The 24558-nt window shown below is 45.4% G+C and overlaps 1 protein-coding gene across 3 annotated transcripts; it reads left to right on the forward strand.

Moving 5' to 3' along the window:
* The first annotated feature begins 661 nt into the window (after positions 1 to 661).
* LOC127482595 (uncharacterized) lies at positions 662 to 19477 on the forward strand. Of its 3 annotated transcripts, none has more exons than XM_051835277.3 (4): positions 663 to 6800; positions 7173 to 7422; positions 9488 to 9614; positions 15153 to 19477. In XM_051835277.3, exons 3-4 carry the CDS (start codon positions 9581 to 9583, stop codon positions 17054 to 17056), a joined length of 1938 nt encoding a protein of 645 aa, XP_051691237.2. In that variant the 5' UTR covers positions 663 to 6800; positions 7173 to 7422; positions 9488 to 9580; the 3' UTR covers positions 17057 to 19477. The 3 variants fall into 3 exon arrangements, with proteins under 3 accessions (XP_089176067.1, XP_051691237.2, XP_051691235.2); XM_051835275.3 differs by having other exon boundaries at positions 7173 to 7211; XM_089319941.1 differs by lacking the exon at positions 9488 to 9614 and having other exon boundaries at positions 662 to 6800; positions 7173 to 7211.
* Positions 19478 to 24558: the final 5081 nt, after the last annotated feature.

A 24558-nucleotide genomic window follows, 5' to 3' on the forward strand; every position in this document is an offset into this window, starting at 1 on the left:
GGAATATTAATTTGCTTTCTGCACATCTCCACCTCACAACAGGAGACCTTAAACCTTTATTCAATATCCTAAAAGGAGGTCAAGCTTCTGTAATTTGTGATGGTCACCATACAGTTATTAACACCTCTTTTTCATCTCTACAGCTAGTTGAATTAGTTGCTGTTGCACTTACATTGCGGTCTACTTTGGATGTAGCGGTTAACATATACACCAATAGCAAATATGTGTTCCTATCAGTGCCTCAATTGGACACTTGTTCATTCCTTCCTGGATCCTCAGCTGCTTCTCCTCTGGTTTCTCGCATTTGCACTGTCATTCGACAGCATACCTGCCCTTTCTTTATAGGTCATATTCGAGCACATTCCAACCTTCCTGGACCATTGGTAGAGGGTAATCATTTGGCAGCTTCTGCTCTATGCATATATTCTATTGCTACAGCAACAAAAGATCACGTTTTACATCATTTAAATGCTCATACATTATGCTTAAAACATAATATTACTCAAGAACAAGCTCGACAAATTGTAAAATTCTGTTCTACTTGCTCCATCCAGTTACCAGTACCTCACTTTCACATTATTCCTCGTAATTTATTCCCCCAATCAACTATGGCAAATGGATATCACCCACTTCATGGAATTTGGTAAACAAACATATATACATGTGTCTATTGATGCTTGTTTTAAATTTATTTTTGCTTCCTTACATACACGTAAAGCTACAAGACATGTTATTGCCCGTTGCTTACAAGCTTTTGCTTCCCTAGGAACTCCAAAGCAGATTAAAATGGATAATGGACCTGCTTATATTTCTGCCTCTTTCAGAAATTTTTGTGTAACTTTCTATCTCATGTTACTGACATTCCTTATAATCCTCAGGGTCAAGACATTATTATATGTACACATCACACTTTAAAACAATATTTTAATGATATAAACAAAAGGGGGAGTTTAGGGTTCTTGCCCATTCTCCTAACAAATGGCTCTCACATGCTTTATTCATTTTAAATTTTTTCACATTGGATAAAGATGGTCGTTTTGCAGCCGATCAACAGTGGCATCCACAAACAGCTGGGGTAAGAACAATGGTAAAATGAAAGGATCCTATCACCAATCAATGGAATGGACCTGATCCAGTACTGGTATGGGACATGGACTCTTAAGGGATGGGTATTTTTATGCAACCAATTTGCTTTTACATTGTTAGCCCCTAATGATTTTCACAACTGCTCATTGGGCCGTGTGGCCCCAATGCTAACATCTGTATTTCCAAAGGCACAACAGTGATGCTCATTACCTGAGAACTGTGATGATGGTGTCATCTTAATTGGAGACCTGCTTTCACCATGGCTATACAGCTAGTGGGAGTTCCTGGATTGGCTTATGGAAATAATTGTGGACTACAAAGGCTTACATGTTTGGTGACCAAAACAATCAATTGTACTGCTACTGCGCTATCCAATATAGCTAAAAAATTGGATCAAGTTCGTTCAGGAGTACTCTTAAACCGAGCAGCTATCGATTATTTGCTGTTAAAAGATCATGTAAGCTGTAAATCTGTTCCAGGGGAATGTTGTTTTAACATTACTAACAATGCCATATATAGAGTCTGTTATGGATAAACTTAAGAGTAAAATGCAACATGTGTTTATTACTAACCCACTAACATTTGAAGGGTTTCAATGGATTCATTGGTTATTAATGCGGGCTGGATTGTTACTGCTTTTCATACTTTGTATGGGATGTTTTCCATGTGTTCTACAATTTGTGCTATCTTCTTACAGTCTGTATGGACTGACATTCATCACTTAAAACTTTGTACCAAACCTCCTTTGTAATCAAAAATAATTAATATTTGGCTGTATGTTTCATCTCTCACCTAATGTTGGGCTAAAATGGTACTCAAAAACGGGTAAGACACTCCACATCCTGTACCTACCTAAGACAGGGCTCAAGTTAAAGAATGGGTCGCTATCGGTTGCTTGTGTGTCATGATACTACTGGGCCTTGCCTTCATAGCCAGATGGATCAGAGCCTTAGCACTCCGTCAGCAGAATACCGACTTGATAATCCAGCAGGCTATGCTGGCCACCTTGCGATCTCACCCCAATAAAGAAGTATGGCTTAGCGTGATGGAGCGGTAGTCAAAGACGGGTAAACACTGATGGGCGCTCCTAGCAACCTAAGACAGAGGGTAGGACAGGCTTCCTATTACCTCCATGACGGGTAAGCAGGTAGCGCGCCATTGGGTACCTAAGACAGGCACGTTTCCATGCCATTTAAATAATAAAGAAGGGGGAGATGTGGGGCTCCATGGGATGCGCAGCCATGGAGCCCCCACGTCAAGGTCGGTCTGATAGCTGTTGCTGTGTCTTTATCACAAGGCGAATGTTGCTAGTTTCGGTTAGGGCAATGCTTTCCCACAGTCGGGACTTTCCAGAGGAGTTGAGAATGTTGTAAACAACAAGATGGCGCCGAGGACCGCGCGGTGAGCCTGCCTGCTGCGTGACACCTCATCTGATTGGCCCGAGGACGCGTGCACACTGCGTGAACAGACAGCAGATTGGAGTGTTCCGTGCATGGACTTGAGCCCACTTGCAATTGGCCGGATTTTGTATATAAGCTGTGTGCTGAGGAAGGAGGGGGCTTTCCTGTCCACTCTCCTCCTTTCATTCTTTCTCTGTCCCTGTTATTTTCCCATTAAAAGTCTGCTGAAGACCGATAAGCTGCGAACAGTGTCGTTCCTTTGCAGGCAAGGGAGTGGCAGCCCTGCACCCACATGGGAGACCAGGAGAAGCACCTGGCTCCTGCCTTCGGATCAGCGCAGTGCACTGGCCGCAGCGCGCCAGCCATGGTGGCCATTGGAGGGTGAACCAACGGCAAAAGGAAGACCTTTCTCTCTCTCTCTCACTATCCACTCTGCCTGTCAAAAAAAAAAAAAAAAATCCAATCATTGCTAAATTGGCACCCATACTCATCTCCTTAAGCAATTCTTATACCAAAACAAGGACAATAGTAAGGTAGTAATTGCAGTTAACAAGATACAAGGAAAAATGCATGAACTTCTCCCCTAGAAAAAGAAGTAAAATCCTTGAGTGATGGTTCCTCTTTTTGATAGCCCATATCGTAAGTATTATACTGTAAAATTAATAATACTTAAAATCAATATGATATAAAGTCAATACCTCTTCTTACTAGATAGCAAGGGAATAAGAGAAGGGGGAAACAAAGATATTTGCTATAATCGCACACACACACACACACACATACTCAAGACAAAACAAGGAAGAAATACTCATGACAAATACTCTGGATCTAAGACCTCTGTGACAGCGGATAATAAAGACACAGGAACAAGCAGAGAAACTGTTGCTAGTGGACCACTAGGATAATATTGAGTGGTGCCACTCTCTCTTTCCACTTTTTGTTTAATGGATTTGAGAACCTGGCTATGAAAGACCAAGTTATATGTCATATGCTGATTACCAGCATACACAGTCTTCTTGAGAACCTTGCCCAGGACCTGGAATGTACTGCTACTTATCTGGTGTCATTTTCAAAAAGCCATCACCACTATATCAGGCTAGCTGCTTTAGGATGGTAGGTTACATTGTAATACCAGTGAGTTCCATGAGCATGGGCCCATTGCCACACTTGGAAAGTTCCCCTCCCTAACCTGGAATCAGCTGTTTAGTGTGTGTGTGTTTCTTCAAGACACTCTACATCATTATACTGAGAAACTATATTAAGACTCTGTTTAATGGTTTTCATAATTGTTTTGTTTTTGTTTTTTGTTTTTTTGCAATATGGAGAAAGGAGATGCACGTATGTTTTAAAAGGAAATACTTGGGCCGGCGCTGCAGCTCAATAGGCTAATCCTCTGCCTGCGGTGCCGGCACCCCAGGTTCTAGTCCCAGTTGGGGCGCCGGATTCTGTCTCGGTTGCTCCTCTTCCAGTCCAACTCTCTGCTGTGGCCTGGGGAATTCAGTGGAGGATGGCCCAAGTCCTTGGGTCCTGCACCCGCATGGGAGACCAGGAGGAAGCACCTGGCTTCGGATCAGCGCGGTGCGCTGGCTGCAGCGGCCATTGGGGGGTAAACCAATGGAAAAGGAAGACCTTTCTCTCTGTCTCTCTCTCTCACTGTCCACTCTGCCTGTCAAAAAATAATAATAAAAATAAAATAAAAAAGGAAATACTCTTTGAATTCAAAATGGTTATTCTCATCAAATGTAGGTTTTAGAGTTTTAGTCAAACTCTTTAGTTTTATATTTGCATTTACTTTTACTTACATCTAAACACTGTTTTCCATTTATATTTATATATTTGCTTCAAAAATAGCACACCATATAGATCAATAAATACACATATTTTAAGATCTTTGCAAGTAGTTTTACCTTGATATATACACATGGGGGTGTGTGTGTGTAAACATACATAAAGTCAAAATTTTGCAGTTTCATTTTAGTTGAAGTATATATATCCTTTCCACACAGAGGATTCAAATTGGATATTCTATCAGGTTTAACATTTGAATTTTGTGTTTTTATACACTTGATTTTAATTTGACTCGGTTAAATAAAATACTAACATTTCTATAACAAAACCACATAAGTTTTTTTCTTAAGTGACTAGTTTGACTTCTGCTCCATTCTGTATATGTCATATGCCTGTATTTTTATTCTGCCACAGTTGGAAAAAATTAGCATAGCCTATACAGTTGTATATCCGGCTTTTCAGTTCAGAATTCATCAACTTGGTAACTAGTACGTAGACAACCTTCTGACTCTATTAACAGATTTGGAAAACTTGCTATGCATATGGATCATAAATCTCTCATCAGTTCACAAAGATAGACATGTAAAACTGTCTCCAAGTAGAATGTTCAAGAACAGCACTCAAGAACGTTCAACACCCAAAAGCATACATACTCACTGTACATTTAAACTAAGGCAGTATGTGTTAGGTTTAGCATTGCAGGTTACTAAGCTTGGTAATGGTCACTTCTATTTCTGTTTGTTAAACTACCATTCCTTTGACTCCAATCCACTAAGGAATTAATCAGTTTCTTTGCTCTGGTGGATATTGATATGATGGCTTTTGCCAAGTTGGAAACAGGATTCTCTTCCTCACTCAGCTGGGAGTAAGATCCCTGAAAATTCTGTCCTTTGTCTTCACAACTTCACCTTCCTAACTGGACACAATATGAGACTCAGATGTTGCTCTCAATCAACCGGTCTCAGCCAACTCTTTGAAGTTTTTCTCCAATGGGATACTTCACACAGAGGCAGTTTGAAGGTCAAAATATTTCCTGGTGAGGCTGATGCAAATTTCCATTTTCAGAGCGGCCATTTCCCCCTGCCTCCTCAGTGAGTGGCTTCCTTGCCATTAAGCTTTGCACCATTTTCTCGATGCGAATGCAACTTAAAATCCCCGAGTGTGTTAGCCTGTGTTGGTTTTTTTCTCCTGAGTCTTGCATCTCTCTGTAATTATGTTTGTTCCTATCAAGGTACAGCAAAAACTTTAGTATGAAAACAAATTATGGACAGCGTTCATTGCTCAATCCAGTTAGATCTGCAAAGCTTCTAGTTTTATTTCTATTCTTCACAACCGATTTCCTATTTGGGATGCATGTTCTGGGGCAGTGTCTCCATGATCTTTTTCCTGTATAAAGAAACATAGGCGCTCCGAGCTCTCGTCGCTTCTGTCTTCCAAGGTAACCCTGGTGAGCTATTTTCCTCCACGCACCAAAGCACTTCCATTCAGTGGGACCACGTATGCCCCGAAGTTGCACTTGGAAGGGACAGCACCGGCTGGGTGCGAAGGGGAATGGGGTGGAGAGAGACCTTGGAGGGAACTGCAGACCTCACAATGCCCAGGTCTGAAGCTGGCTCAGGCGGTGGGGCAGTGGAGCGCCAGGTCCAGGGAACGCGCCTGCATCTCCAGTCTGAGGACACTCCCTGGGAGCGGGTCTCCCTCTCCTTCTCAGCGTCGGAAGCCGTCGCGGGTCGCACGGAGACACCCGGGCTCTCTAGGCAGGAGGGGAGCCCCCGACTCGCCCCTGCCGGGAGGCGAAGCTCGTGCAGACCCTGCTCAGGGAGGAGACTCAGAAGGCGAAGGCTGGGCTTTCGGCCCCGGGGCGAGGTACTGGGAGGGGGCTCAGGACATTTCGCCGCTGCGCTTTTGGACTCCAGCTCCAGACTGGCCACGACGACCCCCGTCAGTTGGCGCCGGTGAGGGCCAGCCTGCCCCTCTGTGCGCGGACCCCGGTGGGGATCGTCCCCTGACCCGTCTCCCACGCACCTGCCAGTCTGGACCCGGCCCGCAGGCAGGATGCAGCCGGCCAAAGCAGCCCCAGCTGCAGCCTCTGGGACTCAGCGATCCGGCCGTGGAGCGCCCATCGCCGTGGAAACCACATTACCCACAATGCCTCGAGTCGAGTGGCAAGACGCTAAGCCAATGAGCGCTCGGGAAAGGGTCGTTTCCGTGTTTGGACCGGAAGTCCTGTCAGGACGCCGTCACCGCGGCTAGGGCTGTCAGTGTAGCTGCGCTGGAGTGCGTCTCCGCCGGCAGGTGTTGCAGAGCGCGAACGCCGGGTCAAGGTGACGAGGGTGGGAAGGCGCGAGGGAAACCCGTCGCCATCGCACGGCGGCGGGAACGACTGTGCTAACGGTCCTCACGCCTCTCCCGCTGCTTTCCCTCTCCGCCTTCCTTGCCCCTATCTCCCGCTAAGTCTCCCTCAGCCTCCGGTGCCTCTCCGCCCGGAGTCCGATGGCGGCGGCCGCGCTGAGGGACCTTGCTCAGGTAAGCCTTGCCCTCACTCTCACCCACACTCTGACTCCCTGAGTGCCTGCTCAGGTCCCTGCGGCGCAGGCGCTGGGGTCCAGAACGGTCACGTTCTCGAGGGCGGGGTCCCTGTTTCTGATAGCCTGTGCGGGAGGATTTGACAGGGAGAGGGGTGGGTGTATGGAGTTAGGCGTGGCAGATTCCCCACAGCTGCGTCAATTAGAACAGCCTGGAAAGGGGGATAACAACACTGCACAAGAAAGAGTCAGCACAGAGATCATTCGGGCATCCGAAGTCGCGCAGCCCCAGGGCTGGGCAGGCTAGCAGGCATGCCTGAGTCCACAAAGCCGCCACCAGGGTTACCTGCTCCTCACAACTTTCTTTCTGCAGATTCCCGTGACTGCAAAGGCGCTTATGGACTGCACTCAGGTGAGCGGATGATGTTCCAGGGCCTCGCTGGTGTCACCCCACTCTTTCCTCTGGAGCCATGTCCTAGTACGCTTTGTCTGCCATTCTTTGACACCTTGGGCCTGGGAACCCTGCAGAAACCGCCCATCATGGAGCATAAATCCATAAAGTGTATCGGTTATGTGGAGTGGTTTCTAGTGCGACTCTTGGCAACCAGTGGGATAAGAGATACGTAAGTCCCCAAATGTGTGGGTTCTTGGAGTTAACTCAAGAACCCAATGTTTCCTTTCTCATGGAAAATTAAAGCAGAGGGCAGAAGTCAGGGCTGGAATGTTGAATGTCTGTTCTGGAGATGGTGGGAGAAACGGGAGGTTGAAGCAAAAGATGAGGTGATCTGACATAAGTCTTATCAGACACCCTGTGCCTGCAGCAAGAACAGCCTATGGTGTGAATGAGGTGATGGGAAGCCAAGAGAGGGTGGGAAGAATCAGCATGTTCCTCAAGTTGTAATTATGGAATGTACGAAGTTTGTGTTCCTTAAATAAAAGCCTCCTGGAGGTGGAAAAAAGTCAAGGAAGGCGGCTACTGCATAGTCCTGATGAAGGTTGATGTGACTAGAGCAGGCAGTGGCCAAACGGTTGGATTCTGGATTGATTGTTCATTAGGTGTGCATAGGATTTTGCATTTTGAGAGTGAGAGAGTAGTTGGATGACCTCAGCATTTTTGATTTTTAGCACCCAGAAGGATGGACGCTCCATTAACTGGGATGTTAAAGTTGGTAGTAGGATTAATTTTCATTGGGGATATAAGGAGTTTTGTTTTTGACTTTTTGAAGAGTGAGATGTGTTAGAGAGCAGTAGTGGAGATATCTGGTAGCTAGCCACAAAGATATGGAACTCTGGAGAGGGATTGAAAATGAAGGCATCCAAAAGTTGGTGAATGATGTCTGCCTTGGGGTATAACTTGATTCACACATAGTAAGGGGAATCTTGCTCTTGATTGTAATGCTATTAGAATCCCAGAAAAGTAAGGTCGGGATACAGAACTGAGTCTCATGCTTGGGCATCTGGGTAGAGTTTATGAATACCACAAACATAGCCAAGGGAGTGAAGTAGCTGTCAGAATGGTATGAGAAAGTGGGGCCGGCACTGTGGCCTCACTGCAGTGCTGGCATCCCATGTGGACACCAGTTCGAGTCTTGGCTGCTCCACTTCTGATCCAGCTCTCTGCTATGGCCTGGGAAAGCAGTAGAAGATGGTCTAAGTCCTTGGACTCCTGTGCCTGCGTGGGAGACCCGGAAGAAGCTCCTGGCTGCTGGCTTTGGATCGGCCCAGCTCCTGCCATTGTGGCCATCTGGGGAGTGAACCAGCAGATGGAACTCTCTCTGCCTCTGCCTCTCTGAAACTCTGCCTTTCAAATAAACAAATAAATTTTATTTTATTTTTTAAAGAAAGTGGATGATCTTGTAGATGGCCAAGTTTTCTGAGTTATGCAGAAACATATTAATTGAATCAAGATGACGCTGCAGCCAGTTGTAGTCCCTGTTCACCAGGCTTTTAACTCACTGTGATCTAGAAGTGACCCTGGGTGTGTCTGGGGGAGTTTCAGACTGGTGTATTAGCTCAAGGGAACAAGTGTTCACTTGGGAGAGTCGCCAGTTCCGGAGTGGAGGACCTCTAGGGCTAGGTGTTGAGTGATAGTTAGCTGGAGAGAGGGAGTCTGTAACCACTTGGGTGGTTCTCGATGGCTAAGGCTGAAGCAAGGAATAGAGTCAGATAAGGAGGACTTCTAGAGCAGGATGCTAGTAGGAACCATCAGATGTCTGGCTAGCGTTTGATCCTATCTCTTTTCCAAGCTCTCTCTGGATGTGCTGTACCAAGTATTGCTGGGAGACCAAAGGAATGCCTGTAGTGTGGAGCAGGGGAGGCGAAGTAGCTGTAGGAGTGAGACTGTGTGAGGAAGATGTAATCCAAAGAGAAATATATATACAGAAAGGGAGTGTGAACTTACGGCTCTAGGTCAGTGGCATTCAAGACATAAGGATGAAAGACAAGCCTCTGTTTAATTGTGTCCAGGAGATGCAACCAAGGGAATCTGGGGCTAATTATCTGACAAGAGGGTCCAGCTGTCTGTTGATGCTGGGGGAAGCCATGGTGATCAGTGGGACTGTGGCCTGGTATCTTTTCAGAGGTGGTGAGATGGGAAAGAGAGTGAACAGGGGAAGTGTATGTGAGAGGAAGAATTTATAATCCCAGGAGGGAAGTTAATCCTTGAATGATCTGTCCCCATCATGACAGGGCTGTGTGACCTTTGAAGACGTGGCCATTTACTTCTCCCAGGAGGAATGGGATCTCCTGGATGAGGCTCAGAGACTCCTATACCTGCATGTGATGCTGGAGAACTTTGCACTTTTAACCTCACTGGGTAAGGCCCTCACACCAACTCTTGGTTTTTGTGTGTCCTCTTTTCTTCCTTGGCAGCTCTGCCACTTCCACAGCCAGACCACGGACTCTACGAACTTCCCTATTTTATTTTATTTAATTAATTTCTTTATTTTTAATTTCTTGACAGGCAGAGTTAGACAGTGAGAGAGAGAGACAGAGAGAAAGGTCTTTCTTCTGTTGGTTCACCCTCCAAAAGGCCACTATGGCCAGCGCACTGTACTGATCAGGAGCCAGGTGCTTCCTCCTGGTCTCCCATGCGGGTGCAGGACCCAAGCACTTGGGCCATCCTCCACTGCCCTCCCGGGCCACAGCAGAGAACTGGACTGGAAGAGGAACAACCGAGACAGAATCCAGTGCCCCGACCAGGACTAGAACCCGGGGTGCCGGCGCCACAGGCAGAAGATTGGCCTAGTGAGCTGCAGTGCTGGCATCCCTATTTTATTGACTTGTGTTCTGTGGGTACCTGTCTATTGCTGTGAGCAGCCCTCTCTGTTATTAGCCATAACATCTACTGCTCTTTAAAGCATTCAGAGAAAGATCTTAATGGCGCGTGTCTTATCAGCCTACTGGCTCTCACCTTCTGTGTCCTCTCCCTGGTTGGGTGACTATGTCCAGGTCCATGATATCTTTTGCCCCTAGTTCTTTCTCTTCTTGCTAACATTTCAACATAGCTACCTGTTAAGAATTGCAAGTATTGCCATGCTTGGTTTTTATGGAGAGGATGGACTGTTTTTCCAGACTGTTCTTCCAAAATTTTTTTTGATACTATTTTTTTTCTCTTGATCTATTAAATACTGAACTGCTTTGAGCCACTGCTCACCACTTAGCTTCCCTGTATTTTCTGAGGACTTGCATCATTCAGGTCCCATGTAGCTGAACAACTGGGGCTATGGTGATAGTCCTGGTTACTTCATAGGGTAGACATGCACAGTGATCTCCAAAGAAGGCTGGCCCTGGTGTGTGAAAGCTGGGGGGAGACATGAAGTAAGGGCTATGTTCAAATCACACCAGGAACCTTCAGTGTATCCAATAGGGCTTTGTATGCAGTAGGGCTTTGGCTTTTTATTCCTGGCACTTGGTCAATTTGTCATTTTATCTGTGACTTCTGGTTCATGGCTCCCCTAGATTTTGTGGTCTGCATGCATCACTTGTGTCTCAGAGGGCCCCTCTGCAATGTTCTCCACCACTGACCCATACTAATGTATCAATTGCATGTCGCCATTGAACAGTTTTGAAACCTTCCTACTCAATTCCAATTGGATTTTCCTGTGCCTGTACTGAAGCAACCTTCCGCACAGCATGTACATGTCACCAGCTGTCAAGGTCCCGCTGACGAGTGTTTGCAGTAGAATAAATTGAGACCTTCCTTTCCTCCCACTGGAAGCTGCATCCTTATGTCCTTCATCTGTGAGGCCTCTCCTACTCTGTGGCCTTAGGAGGCCAGTGCTGCCATGTAGCCCCTTTTCCAGCTGCCTCCAGTTCCCTTATCCTCAGAACAAAATATGGTCTCTTGTCTGTATGACAGAACTTCTTTTTCAGTGTTTTAAAATATACCCCTACAAGGAAGGCTTTGTGTACAGTAGGTTAAGCTGCCCCTTGGAGTACCCATATCATATCTGGATGCCAGTTTGAGATCCCACTCCTCTGCTTTCAATCCAGTTTCCTGCTAATGCACCTGGGAAGGCAGTAGATAATGGCCCAAGTGCTTGGGCCCTTGCCTCCTATGTGGGAGACCCAGATGGAGTTCTGGGCTCCTGACCTCAGCCTGGCCCAGTCCCCGCTGTTGCAGGCATTTGGGAAATGAATCGATAGAGAGAAAAATCACCATGTCTGTCTTATATGTCTACGTTTCTCTCTCTCTCTCTCTCTCTCTATATATATATATATATATATGTCCCTATATCTCTTGCTTTGCTTATCAAGTAGATGAAAATAAATAAAATATGCCCATACATATACTTTAAATTATGGAGTCCACTGAATGCCAACATGGTAAGAAGATGCTAATGAGATTGAAAGAACAATTTTTTATTTACTTTTTTGAGAGAAGACACATGCCACACAGGGCCATGTGGGGAAGTGCCCAGCAGTCAGGAGGCAGAAGCTGGAATGAGGGGCAAAGCGTCAGGCCATGGCCATTATTGGGAGTTTCTGCAGAAAAGCGGTGTAGGGTCAACTCCATGAGATTGGATAATTTGGTGCGTTCTGAGGCACAGGAGCTGAGCTTAGTTGCTGGATGTCTGGCCCCAGGATGGTTGGTGCAGAGGAGTATTTCCTCCTGGAGTAGAATATTCTGTCACATAGTATAAGTCATTTGGAGTATGGACTCAGATTGGTTAGTTAGCATCTTACCAGCATGCTCCTGGCCAAGCCCTTTGCTGTTCCTAAGAATTGACTAAAGTTGGGAACAGCCTCTCCTCAAAGTTTCTTCAGATGTCAATAACATACAGAATATTTATTATTTAGAAAGCCAGAGACAGACTGACAGAGATATTCTACCTGCTGGGTCACTTCCCAAATGCCTGCAAAAGCCAGGGCTGGACCAAACCACAGCCAGTAGCAAGAACTCAGTCTGAGTCCCCGTCAAGTGTGGCAGGAACCCAAGTACTTGAGCCATCACCTGCTGGCCCTGAGGGTACACATCAGCAGAAAATGGGGGTTGAGAGAACCAGGATTCAAATCTAGACACTTCAAGAATGAATTCAGGCATCCCAAGAAGCACTGTGCCATTTACCCACCCCTAAAAAAAAAGTCTAAAATAAGATTAATACAATCAGTTCTCTGATGCTCTGATGCAGTATTAAGGAAACCATAGGGTGGTGATAGTGGAAAATTTGAGGAATTAGAGCATAAGTTTTCCTAAATAGAAAGCTTTTAATTATGAGAGTAAGAAATGTCACAGATAGAAATATAAAGAGTCCTTAAAAGACAGCTGTTAACCAGTTTTTCTGTGCCTAGGCATTAGTCAATGCCTGCAACACTATACTGGGCTGGAGTGAGGCACTGCCCGGTCGCCCATGTGGGTGGCAGGAACACAGTTTCTTGAGCCATCACCACCGCCTCCCAGGATCTACACATGCAGGCAGCTGGAGTTAGGAGCTGGAACCCAGCATCGAGCCCAGGTTCTGCCATATAGTACATGGGGGTCTTAACTGCTAGAACAGATGGGTGTCCCCTCCTTTTTTTTGTGGGGGAGGGTATTCGGGTGAGGTGTTTTCCTGATATGTCCCTTGTCATGAAGAATGGCCTCTGTTGTAAATGGAGGCCTTCCTTTCTAGGATTTCCCAATCATCCTGATTGTGCCTACATCCTAGAGAATAGTGGTGGTCTCAGCTTTGTTTTTAAATTATCTGTTTTGTGAAAATTTGATTTGAAGAAGGAGACTCTTAGCATGTCAGCAGCACTTAAATATGCCCAAACATATTAATCAGGTGATCTCTAACAAGTCTAATAAGTTGAAGACCTTTCTCCAGTGTCTTAGGAAGAGCTGGGACAAATGTCCCTTCTCCTTTTTCTTTATTAAACATTGAGCCACAATTTTCCAAGAATGGAATTCCTTATGTGCTTCCAGGTGGGAGACAAGCATTAACCAAGGCAAGCAGCAACAAAGAGGTTTACCTTGGAAACATTTGTATTTATTGGGTCACATGACTTTCCATGGGGAGGGTGCCCTGCACTTGGTGGGTAATAAATGGGGGTTGGCCTCTGGTTCATTTAGAACCAAGCCAGCAGACTGTGCTTCTGGGAGTACAATGTCCCAGGCATTCAGTCTTGTTTCTAGGTGGGATATAAATTCAGGACCTTATTTGCCCTGGCTGTCAGAGAATGTTGCAGAGTCAATGGGATGTGCTACCTGGAGCTCAGTGTCCAGCCTACAACCCTCCATGGTACCCTTTGCCAAGTGAGTGCCAACTATTCAGTGGATCAGACCTATCCCTGAACTGAGAACTTGGGGCAACGTGTCTGTCTGTCTCTCTCTCTCTCTCTTTAGCTCTGGTTATACTGGGAACTGAAAGATGAAGAGACTGGAAGTTAATAGCCCTGGTGGCTAGCTTGATTGGAAGCTTTGTGAGCCTACCCATCTTAAGTGTGCTACATGAAGTCTAGGACGTCAGCCTAGTCAGAGAGCAAGGAGACTATTGCAGGGTGGGTGCTGTGGTGCAGCAAGTTAAGCCACTGCTTTGGATGCCTGCATCCCATATCAGAATGCCAGTTTGTGACCTGGCTGCTTGGCTCCTGACCCAGCTCCCTGCAAGTATGCCTGGGAATGTGGGGGATGATGGCTCAGAGACTTGGGTTCCTGCTACCCAGATGGGAGACCCAGATGGAGTTCCTGGCTCCTGGCTTCAGACTGCAGCCTGTTCCAGCACCAGCTATCACGACCATTTGAGCGTTGAGCCAACAGATGGAAGATTTCCCTCTGTTTCTATCTGCCTTTCAAATAAATAAATAAATATCTTTTTTTAAGGAAAAAAAAAAGCCTCATCCGTGGTCATTTCAATTCTAGAGAGGGAAATTTTTCACTATTTCTTTTGAACATTTTCATGTAGAAGTCTAGCTTTCTGGATCAACACCAGAAAGCCATCCAACTCTTAGCATAGGTATCCAGAAATACCATGGCCTAGAGACATGTTGGAGGCATACAACTCTTACCCAGAAGCAGAACAGGCATACATTGTACCTCCCTGTGCTAAGACCTGGGGTCAATCTACAACTTAAGTTAGAAAGCAAAGCAGGAAAAGAGGGACCCAGTCCAAAGTGGTATGAGCCAGCCCCTACTCCTAACAGTAATTTATCAGAGAATGTGTTGGATGGTGCAATCAAGTGGTAGGCACAGAGTAGCCCAGAGTATGTTCCTGCTGTGCAACACTGAGTAAATCTGTTCACTGCATCAGTTTTATGCAGTATCTGTGGGACTGTAATTTGTAGACATACCCAAAAGCTACTGACAGTTAAATGCCACTCAAAGAAAAATTTATTAGTTACACATCTAAGAGAAGGGGACACACCATGTCACATAGGGTAACATAGAGAAGCACCTGGTGGATGAGGGGCAGAAACAAGAGCAAGGGGAAAACACTGGGCTACACCTTTCATTGGGATTTCTGTGGGAAAGGCAGTGCCAAGTAAACAGCTCAGGACTGGCTGGTGAGAATAATTTCAGTGGGCCTTGGGAAGGGGGGACTGGCCTTACCTGGCCACAGGATGGTTAGGGAAGAGGAATACTGCCTCTAGGGTACAAGCAACAAGGACATGGTTTGCAATATGGGCTCTGGATGGCCGTCCCCCCCACCCCCAGTGCATGCATTAGGAGTGAAGCTAGGACCCAAACCCAGGTACCCCAATATGGAAAGCAGGTGCTCCAAGGGGTGTCTTTAGCTGATCTGCCAAACACCCACCCCCAGCCATGTCTTTTGTAGGTGTCAAAACATCATATCGTACAAAGAATTTTTCAAACATGGCCAAGACTCTCCCACTATAAATAGCATGCTTCTCATCAATATTTCTCTTCTTTCAGTGTGTTGGCATGGAACTGAGGATAAAGAACAGAGTATTTCTGCAAAAGGAATGTCACAAGTCAGGACTTTAAAGAAAAGACTGTCTACCCACCCTTGTGAAATGTGTGTCCCAATCCTGAAAGATGTTTTGCACCTAGCTGATCTACCTGGGCAGAGACCGAACTCTTCTGGAATATATGCACACCTTCGCCAGGACCAGAAGCATTGTAGTGCGAAGGATTCACTCAGAAGACATGTGGATAGAGCCTCCCTTCTGAAGAACTTCATATACCATTTGTCAGAGAAGCCCTCCTTTTGTAGAAAGATTGGAAAGGACTTCCTCACCAAGTGGGGCCTTCTTCACTCCCCAGCCATTCCCAAAGCGGAAAAGCCAAACAAGACCACTGATTGTAGGGAGACTTTTCACTGCGGGGATAGTCATCACCAGTCAGATGAGTGCAGAAAAGCTTCCAGCCAGACACATGCTGCTATTCAGCGCCCAAGAGTATGTTCTGGAGAAAGCACTTATGAGTCAAGCAAATGTGGAACTGCGTTCCGTGACAAATACTCACTTGTTCCATTCCAGAGAGCCCGCAGTGGAGGAAGACCTTATGAGTGCAGTGAATGTGGAAAATCTTTTAGCCAAAAAGCTACCCTTATCATACATCAGAGAGTTCATACTGGAGAAAAGCCATATAAATGTGACAAATGTGATAAGTCTTTTAGTCAAAGCTCCAACCTTATTGAGCACTGCAGAACTCACAGTGGAGAAAGGCCTTATGAGTGCGGGGAATGTGGGAAGGCCTTTGGGTGCAAGTCCAACCTTGTTCGGCACCAGAGAACTCACACAGGAGAAAGGCCTTATGCATGTGCTGAGTGTGGGAAATTCTTTAGACAGAGCTTCAGCCTCGTTGAACACCAGAGAATTCACACTACAGCAAGGCCTTATGCTTGTGGCCAGTGTGAGAAATCCTTCAGTCAAAAAGCCACTCTAATTATACACCAGAGAGTTCACACTGGAGAAAGGCCATATAAGTGTGGGGTATGTGGAAAATCCTTTAGTCAAAGCTCCAACCTTATTGAACACTACAGAATTCACACTGGAGAAAGGCCTTATGAGTGCGCAGAATGTGGCAAAGCCTTTAGTCAAAGAGCCACCCTCATTAGACATCAGAGAATTCACACTGGAGAAAGGCCTTATGAGTGTACAGAATGTGGTAAATTCTTTAGACAAAACTTCAGCCTTATTGAACACCGTAGAATTCACACTACAACAAAAATTTATGAATGTGGCCAGTGTGGAAAAGCCTTTAGCCAAAGAGCCACCCTCATTAGACACCAGAGGGTTCACACTGGAGAAAGGCCTTATGAATGTGCAGAATGTGGGAAAGCCTTTGGCTACAAATCCAAACTTGATCGACACCAGAGAACTCACACAGGAGAAAGGCCTTATGAGTGTGGTGAGTGTGGGAAATTCTTTAGGCAAAGCTACAGCCTCGTTGAACACCAGAGAATTCACACCAGAGCAAGGCCTTTTGAGTGTGACCAGTGTGGGAAATCCTTTAGCCGAAGAGCTGCTTTCATAAAGCACCAGAGAGTTCACACTGGAGAAAAGCCTTACAATTGTGGTGAATGTGGGAAGTCTTTTAGTCGGAGCACCAGCCTTATCCAGCACTGTAGAATTCACACTGGAGAAAGACCATATGAGTGTGACCAGTGTGGAAAATCTTTCCGGCAAAAGTCTGTCCTCATTCAACATCAGATAGTTCACACTGGAGAAAGGCCCTATGAATGCAACAAGTGTGGGAAGTCCTTTAGCCAACGCTCCAGCTTTTTTCAGCACCAAAAATGTCACACCATGGGGAGGCCTTGTGAAGGCAGGAGATGTGGGAAATCCCTCAACTCCAGGCCTAATGTCGTTTAGCACCAGGAAGTCCACGCTTGTGAAAGGCCTTAGAGCTGCAGGAAATGTGTTCTCTGTTTACTGTAATGACACAGAGAGAGCCTTTATGGGGAATCCGTCGACCTGAAGATGAACCTCATACTTACAGGGATCCAGGGGGGTGAAATTCCTCCTGAGTCCCAGGAGCTCCAGGAAGAACTCTGCACGCCCTAGGCTGACTGGGCCTTTACCAGAAGCCACCTCTCCTGTAGCGTCTTGCACAACGTGCATCGGTCACCCTGATGTGCTGAGGCAAGGCAGATGTCTGTTCTCTTCCATGTCTTAGAGGAAATCTTGAGTAGCCAGAGCCCTTGGAGTGGTGCCACGGGTCTGCGTTCCGGCTGAGAGGGCCTCATGTGAGTTCAGGTCGAGGCTCATGGGAAGGCTCACCTTCATGGAGATTCAGGGGCCCAGGTGGTCAGGTGATGTTTACAGACCCCAAATCACTGAATGGTAACTTCTTACGTAGCGTTGCTCTTATTTGTGTACTAATAAATTTTTTTCTTTTTTTCTCCTCATCTTCTACCAGGGAGCTCTGTTACCAGCTTTGGATAGGTGGAATTCAGAACTGGGCTCTGTATGAAAGGTTGGGCAGCTTTTATGGGGTCTCCACGTTGTGTGCCTTAGTAGGGGCACATTAATGACAGAGTAGTCTGTTCTGTTGTGATTTGTTTACATTACTACCCAGGGAAGCAGGGCAGGGCTTTATGGTCCGATTTTTTTTGTCCTCAATGCCTCTTTTTTTTTTTCTTTTTTAAGACTTTAGGCCACCCTAAAGAGGAGTCAGTTGTTACTATTTTCAGTATTACTTGAAATAGCCCGAATTTGTTCCATTATTCACACATAATGCCCAGCATTGTTGAGGAGAAGCTTTTCATCAGATCTTATAAAGAGCCATATGCCCTGATGCTGGCAACGGTGTTTAGAATATTGGAGCTAGGTGTGTGCCATTGAAAGGGAAATACAAGATGCAGTGAACACGGAATATAGGAGCTGGCGGCCAAACAAATGGTCTGTGCTTCCTATAGCAGTGTACACTAAATCCCAGTGACCATGGCTGTGAGCAGTCACTATGCCCCCAAATCTGTGTTTGTCCTATGGTTGAGCTCACTGACAGAAAATATTAAGGCTTGGTGAATTCCCATTGTCTTTTGGAATGTACATCTGAAGTCTAAATGCTATACATGCAAAAAGATGAGTTTTTTTTATTTTTGTCCATCAGGTTTGTCTGTTGTCTCCGATCAAAGCAGCCTTTATTGCTCCCCAGTATTGCACTGATTTGGGATTGCCTTTCCCCAGGTGTGAGGGGGGAGGTAACTGTGACTATGGGTGCCAGACCTGGTTTCCACAAAGTGGGGCATCTAGAATTTTTATTTTGCACCTTCAAAAATTTATTGTCCATAGCCAGTGTTGTGCTGCAGCTTGTTGAATAGCCACTTGTGATGCCAGAATCTCGTATTAGAGTTCCAGTTTGAGTCCCAGCTGCTCCACTCCCAGGCCAGTTCTGCTAATGTACCTGGGAAAGCAGTAGATGACATAACTCGAGTACTTGGACCCCTGCCAACCATGTTGGAGTCCCATAAGGAGTTTCAGGCCCCTGGTTTCAGGGACTGAACCAGTGGATGGAAGATCTCTCATTCTGCCTTTCAAATAAATAAATAAATAAACCATTTAAAATTTATATAATTGATGTGCAATAATGTATATGCATTTAAGTTATGCAATTTGAAGTTTTATGCATATAAACTCATGAACCGATCATAATCTCAGTGAACATGTTACAGTCACTCTGCCTTCCTCAGGCCTGCAGGTGTAATTTTGCATTCTTTAGAACTTTATATGAATTCAGTCATAAATGTGTGTACTTTTTTCTGATTTATATTCATGCCTGATCAGTATTTAAAGCTTATTGTTGAAAATGTAAATACTTCATTCTTTTCATTGCTAAGTAGTATTCTGTTCAATGGATGTGCAACTGTTTATCCATTCATCTACTAGTAGACAGTTGCATAATTTCCAGTATTGTGCTGTTACAAATAAAGCTGCAGTGAACACAGGCATACAGTTCTTTATATGGAAACATATTTCATTTCTCCGTGGCTGATACTTTAGTTGAATGTCTCACTTTTTAAGAAATGCAAAATTCTGATCTAAACTCGTGTCCATTGAAGTCCCAACAGCAGTGTCCATATCTGGTAGTCTGACTTTCTAATTTTGACTGTTGAATGTGTAATGTCATCTCACTGTGGTTTTGGTTGTGTTTATCTGATGTTTCATTATATTGAGCATTTTTCACCTGTCTATTTGCTACCTTTATAAGATTTTCATAACATTTCTATTACTACTGGTCTATTTTAGTTGGTTGGTTAATATTTTCATTAAAAATAAACATGTTCAACAAAACATGTTGCAAATATATTCTTCCACCATGTGAGTCACTTACTTGCTAAATGGAATAATTGAATCCTAGAAGAGTTATTTGCTTTACTATTGTGATATTCATAGTACCTAGACACCATAATTTTATGTAAAGGTTAGTCTGCACTAACATATACTACATCATGTTCTTTAGCCATTCAAAAAACAAACCTTGGTTTTGGTGTTTGTTAACATCTCTGGTGTAAACATTCCCACTGTGGTCATTTCCAAGTTGCCAAAATAATTTCAGTGAACATAAAGTTGGGAAGAGTTGTGCAGTAGCACATCAAGGCGTTTCATTTCCACCACACTGATAATGGTAGCCAGAAGTAGACTCAAGCACATATGTAGAGCTACATACAAATAAAATAACAGTAGGGGCTGGCACTGTGGCACAGTGGATTATAAGGCCCCAGTCTACAGCGCTGGCATCCCATATGGGTGCCGGTTCGAATCCCGGTTGCTCCACTTCTGATCAGCTCTCTGCTGTAGCCTGGGAAGGCAGTAGAAGATGACTCAAGTCCTTGGGCCCCTGTACCCATGTGGGAGACCCAGAAGAAGCTCCTGGCTCCTGCCTTCGGATCAGCACCAGTCCAACCACTGCGGCCAACTAGGGAGTGAACCAGCGGATGGAAGACCTCTCTCTTTCTCTCTCTGCCTCTCCTTCTCTTGCTGTGTAACTCTGACTTTTGAGTAAATAAATAAATCTAAAAATAAAAACAGTAAAAATAAGTGACATTTGCAGTGCATATTATGTTTGCTCTTTTGAAATAGTTCAACAAATTGTGTATATTTAATGGATACAATTTGTTTTTTGATAATACTTAAACCTTTCAAACCAAAAATGTCCCCCTGCTTTTTTAATACATGTCTGGCAACATTAAATTGTTTCATGTTCTACCCTTTGTAATGAGTATTTCTAAATACAAACACAAATGCAAAGGAATGCATTATGCTGCTCCATTAAGCATTCCCCAGGGTTCCATCCGTATGTGATTGTTCTTGTTTTATCCATCCTAGCACTTATTGGCTTGTTTTACTTACATTGCCAACATCTTGATTTTTAATGCCTAATCTCATAATGTTAGAACCCTTATTTCCTAATAATGTGTTAAAATATTTGCGGCATCAATTATATAGTCAGTGCTCAGTTTTCTCCATTGTCTCAAAGATGTTCTTTGAAGTATTCAAATCCAAAATGTACCTGTATGACTTTTTTTTCAGATGTAAGGAAATTATTTTTTTAGAAAACATTTTTTAGGGCCGGCACTGCAGCTCACTTGGCTAATCCTCCGCCTGCAGTGCCGGCACCCCAGGTTCTAGTCCTTGTTGGTGCACCGGATTCTGTCTCGGTTGTTCCTCTTCCAGTCCAGCTCTCTGCTGTGGCCAGGGAGTGCAGTGGAGGATGGCCCAAGTGCTTGGGCCCTGCACCTGCATGGGAGACCCGGAGAAGCACCTGGCTCCTGGCTTTTAATCAGCATGGTGCGCTGGCCGCAGCGGCCACTGGGGGGTGAACCAATGGTAAAGGAAGACCTTTCTCTCTCTCTCACTGTCCACTCTGCCTGTCAAAAAAAAAAAAAAAAAAAAAAAAAAAAAAAAAAGGTGGCCCATGACACAGCAGGAAGCTATACAATGTGACAGTGTGTTTTGCTAGAACACTGCAGCCCAGCCTGGAAGCAAAAGACATTTCTTTACCTTATGTTCCAGGTATCCTAAATGGTTATGAAGTGTGTGGTAGTTTCACTTTAGTACTGTTTAGTGAAAAACAAGTATCTTAAAGTTGTGTGACAGTGTGTGGTGAAACTTACCTATCAACACAACCTGGACTCACCCATGTTATACCACATCCACAAAAGGAAATACATGTGATGTACATGAGACACACAACTGACATTTACAAAGAACCAAGGACCTGTGTGTTAGGACAGAATTGTTGCCACACGGATATCAATACTGCACAGAGATTGTGAGCCATACCTGTGGTAGAATATCCCAGAGGCTCATGTGTGGGTCACACACACTATTTTTATTGCTATAGAAAGCTCTATGGCAGGTGCTGCAGCTCAATAGGCTAATCCTCCACCTGTGGCACTGGCACACTGGGTTCTCGTCCCAGTCAGGGTGCCGGATTCTGTCTAGGTCGTTCCTCTTCCAGTCCAGCTCTCTGCTGTGGCCCGGGATGGCAGTGGAAGATGGCCCAAGTGCTTGGGCCCTGCACCCGCATGGGAGACCAGGAGAAGCACCTGGCTCCTGGCTTCGGATCAGCGCAGTGTGCCAGCCGCAGCGGCCATTTGGGGGTGAACCAAGGGAAGGAAGACCTTTCTCTCTGTCCACTCTGCCTTTCAAAAAAAAAAAAAAAAAGGAAAGAAAGCTCTAGCCTTTGCTTGTTTTCATTTGGTTGATATTCATTTATTTCCACAACACACACGGCAGGCTGTATCTACTAAGTGTAATGATGTACCTGGTCAGGAGAGAACAATCTCCCACTTCCTGAAGATTGACAAAGTGCTGGTGACAATCACAACAGGAAGATTGATGCTCCCTCGACAACCTGAGACTCATGTAAGATGACTGAGTGGAAGAGGGTGTGAGAAGGTGGAGCTTCAGGAACAGAAGCTAGCATTTAGCAATGGCTCCCTCCATGAGAGTCTATTTCTGTTAATCACAGTTAACATGCAGAAGCCACATCCACCTCTCCCTGAACCCTGTACCAAGACCCAGGGGACTTCAGCAATTCAGACTTGGGTCTCTACCTTTTCCAGTGACAGAGTAATAGATTATAACCTCATCCATAAGGATGGCACTGTGGCATAACGGGTAAAACTACCTCTTGCAGTGCCAGCATCCCATATGGGTGCCGGTTCAAGTCCCAGCTGCTCCAGTTCCGATCCAGCTCTCTGTTATGGCCTGGGAAAGCAGTAGAAGATGGCCCAAGTCCTTGGGCCCCTGCACCCATGTGGGAGACTCAGAAGAAGCTCCTGGCTTCAGATCAGCTCAGCTCCAGCTGTTTCAGCCAATTGGGGAGTAAACCAGTGGAAGACATCTCTCTCTCTCTCTCTCTCTCTCTCTGCTTCTCCTTCACTCTCTGTGTAATTCTGACTTTCAATTAAAAAATAATCTCATCCATGTCTGAAGGCAGATGTTGCCCCCTGACCTATGACTTTCCCACTGTCGGTGACCTTAAAGGTCATGGTCATGACCCTCACCTGGCAGAAAAGAGGATATCTGGAATTGGCCCAGGGACCCTGTACTAGGATGTGAGGCTAGGGAACTGTGGGCTCCCGGTCTTGCTGAGTAAGGCTTCACTGTCTCCCATGTGGGTGACCTACGGCTTCCTTCTTAATTCTACTGTATTACTCATGCCTGGCTGGTAGGCAAGGCCTCCTTCTACCCACAGTCCCTGCTTTCACTGTTCTGGTCCCACATGATTTTGCTGGATCTTCTTGTTACTATTATTAGAATCCTTGGAAAAGAATATATTCCTTCTAAACACAAATCCTCACCCAGTGCACAGCACACTCTGTCCTCAATCTTCTTTGTTTTAGAATCCACAGCAAAGACTCCCATCAGCCCATTCTGACTGGGTTAGGTGTCCTGGCAACCTAGTTAGCAGGGTGGTGGATGGCAGGATCTTAGAGAAGGGGTTGAGTCAAGTAGGCCTCAGGGTATCTTCCTAATCAAAACAATCTCCAACACAAGGCCGCTGAGGTGTCTACAGTCTGCGCTTAATTCCCAGGCCGGGGCTAGGCTCCTCTGCTGGTACAGATGATCTTAGAGGCTTTGTACCACATCCTCAAGTGAACACAGCCTAGATATGCACTCAGTTTCAGCCTCTTTTTCTCACTTTTTAGTTTTCTAGAAATGTTGATCTTTTGGGACTGGCTAAGCCTCTGTCTGCAGCGCCGACATCCCATATGGGCACCAGTTCATGTCCTGGCTGCTCCTCTTCTGATCCAGCTCAGTGCTGTGGCCTGGGAAAGCAGTGGAAGATGCCCAAGTCCTTGGGCCCCTGCACCCACATGGGAGACCCAGAAGAAGCTCCTGGCTCCTGGCTTCAGATCGGCATGGCTTCAGCCATTGTGACCATTTGGGGTGTGAACCAGCAGTGGGAAGACCTCTCTCTTTGTCTCTTCCTCTGTCTGTAACTCTCTCTCTCAAATAAATAAATAAAACCTAAAGAGAAATGTTGATCTTTCACAAATATTTGCCCTCCCTGTAGACACTGCCACGGCATGTACAGGTGACATAACAATCAATCCCAGTAAGGAGGTGACCTCACAGTATTCCAGATGTTTATCTTTATGGTAAAGATTTCCCCTTTGCATATGTGCTCAAACCATGATCATGGCAGCCACTGTCAGGGCAGGAAAAGGTATTTGGCAAGTGGCTCTTGTCTTCAGGTAAGTATAGGCTTTTAAAATTAATAGTGTCTGGAGCCAGCACTGTGGTGTAGTGGGTAAAGCAGCCACCTGCAGTGCTGGCATCCCATATTGGTGCCGGTTTGAGACCCGGCTGCTCCACTTCCAATCCAGCTCTCTGCTATGGCCTGCGAAAGCAGTAGAAGATGGCCCAAGTCCTTGGGCCCCTGCACCCACACAGGAAGACCTGGAGGAAGCTCCTGGCTCCTGGCTTCAGATTGGCTCAGCTCCAGCCATTGCGGCCAATTGGGGAATGAACCAGCAAATAAAAGACCTCTCTCTCTCTCTCTCTCTCTCTCTCTCTCCCTTTCCTTCTCTCTGTGTAATTCTGTCTTTCAAATAAATAAATACATCTTTAAAAATATTAATAGCATCTGTAGCAAGAAATTAAGCAGAAAATGTTACATGGAAAAAATAATTGGAATTGTTGGGTTGGGTACACAAACACTGAAATGAATCTATGCAAGGAAGATTTTTGTGTAGGAAAGGAGGCAGAATATCCCATCATCCAACCATTCCCGACATATCACATCATCTCTCCAGCGTGGCACTGGCTGACTTCTTTCCTTCCTTTTCCATTGACTTCACATAATGAACTCCAGAAAACAGACTCTAAAGCCTTTCTCCACATATACTTGAAGATCAAGT

Source organism: Oryctolagus cuniculus, chromosome 18 (genome assembly GCF_051225735.1).
Source record: "Oryctolagus cuniculus isolate XC-2025 breed Fujian yellow rabbit chromosome 18, ASM5122573v1, whole genome shotgun sequence".
In the NCBI taxonomy this organism is placed as follows: domain Eukaryota; kingdom Metazoa; phylum Chordata; class Mammalia; order Lagomorpha; family Leporidae; genus Oryctolagus; species Oryctolagus cuniculus.

Coding starts and splice junctions, on each gene's coding strand:
- LOC127482595 (XM_051835275.3), top strand. CDS start 6,768: ATGGCGGCGGCCGCGCTGAGGGACCTTGCTCAG. Junction 6,801..7,172: donor CGCTGAGGGACCTTGCTCAG/GTAAGCCTTGCC, acceptor TTCTTTCTGCAG/ATTCCCGTGACTGCAAAGGC. Junction 7,212..9,487: donor CGCTTATGGACTGCACTCAG/GTGAGCGGATGA, acceptor CCATCATGACAG/GGCTGTGTGACCTTTGAAGA.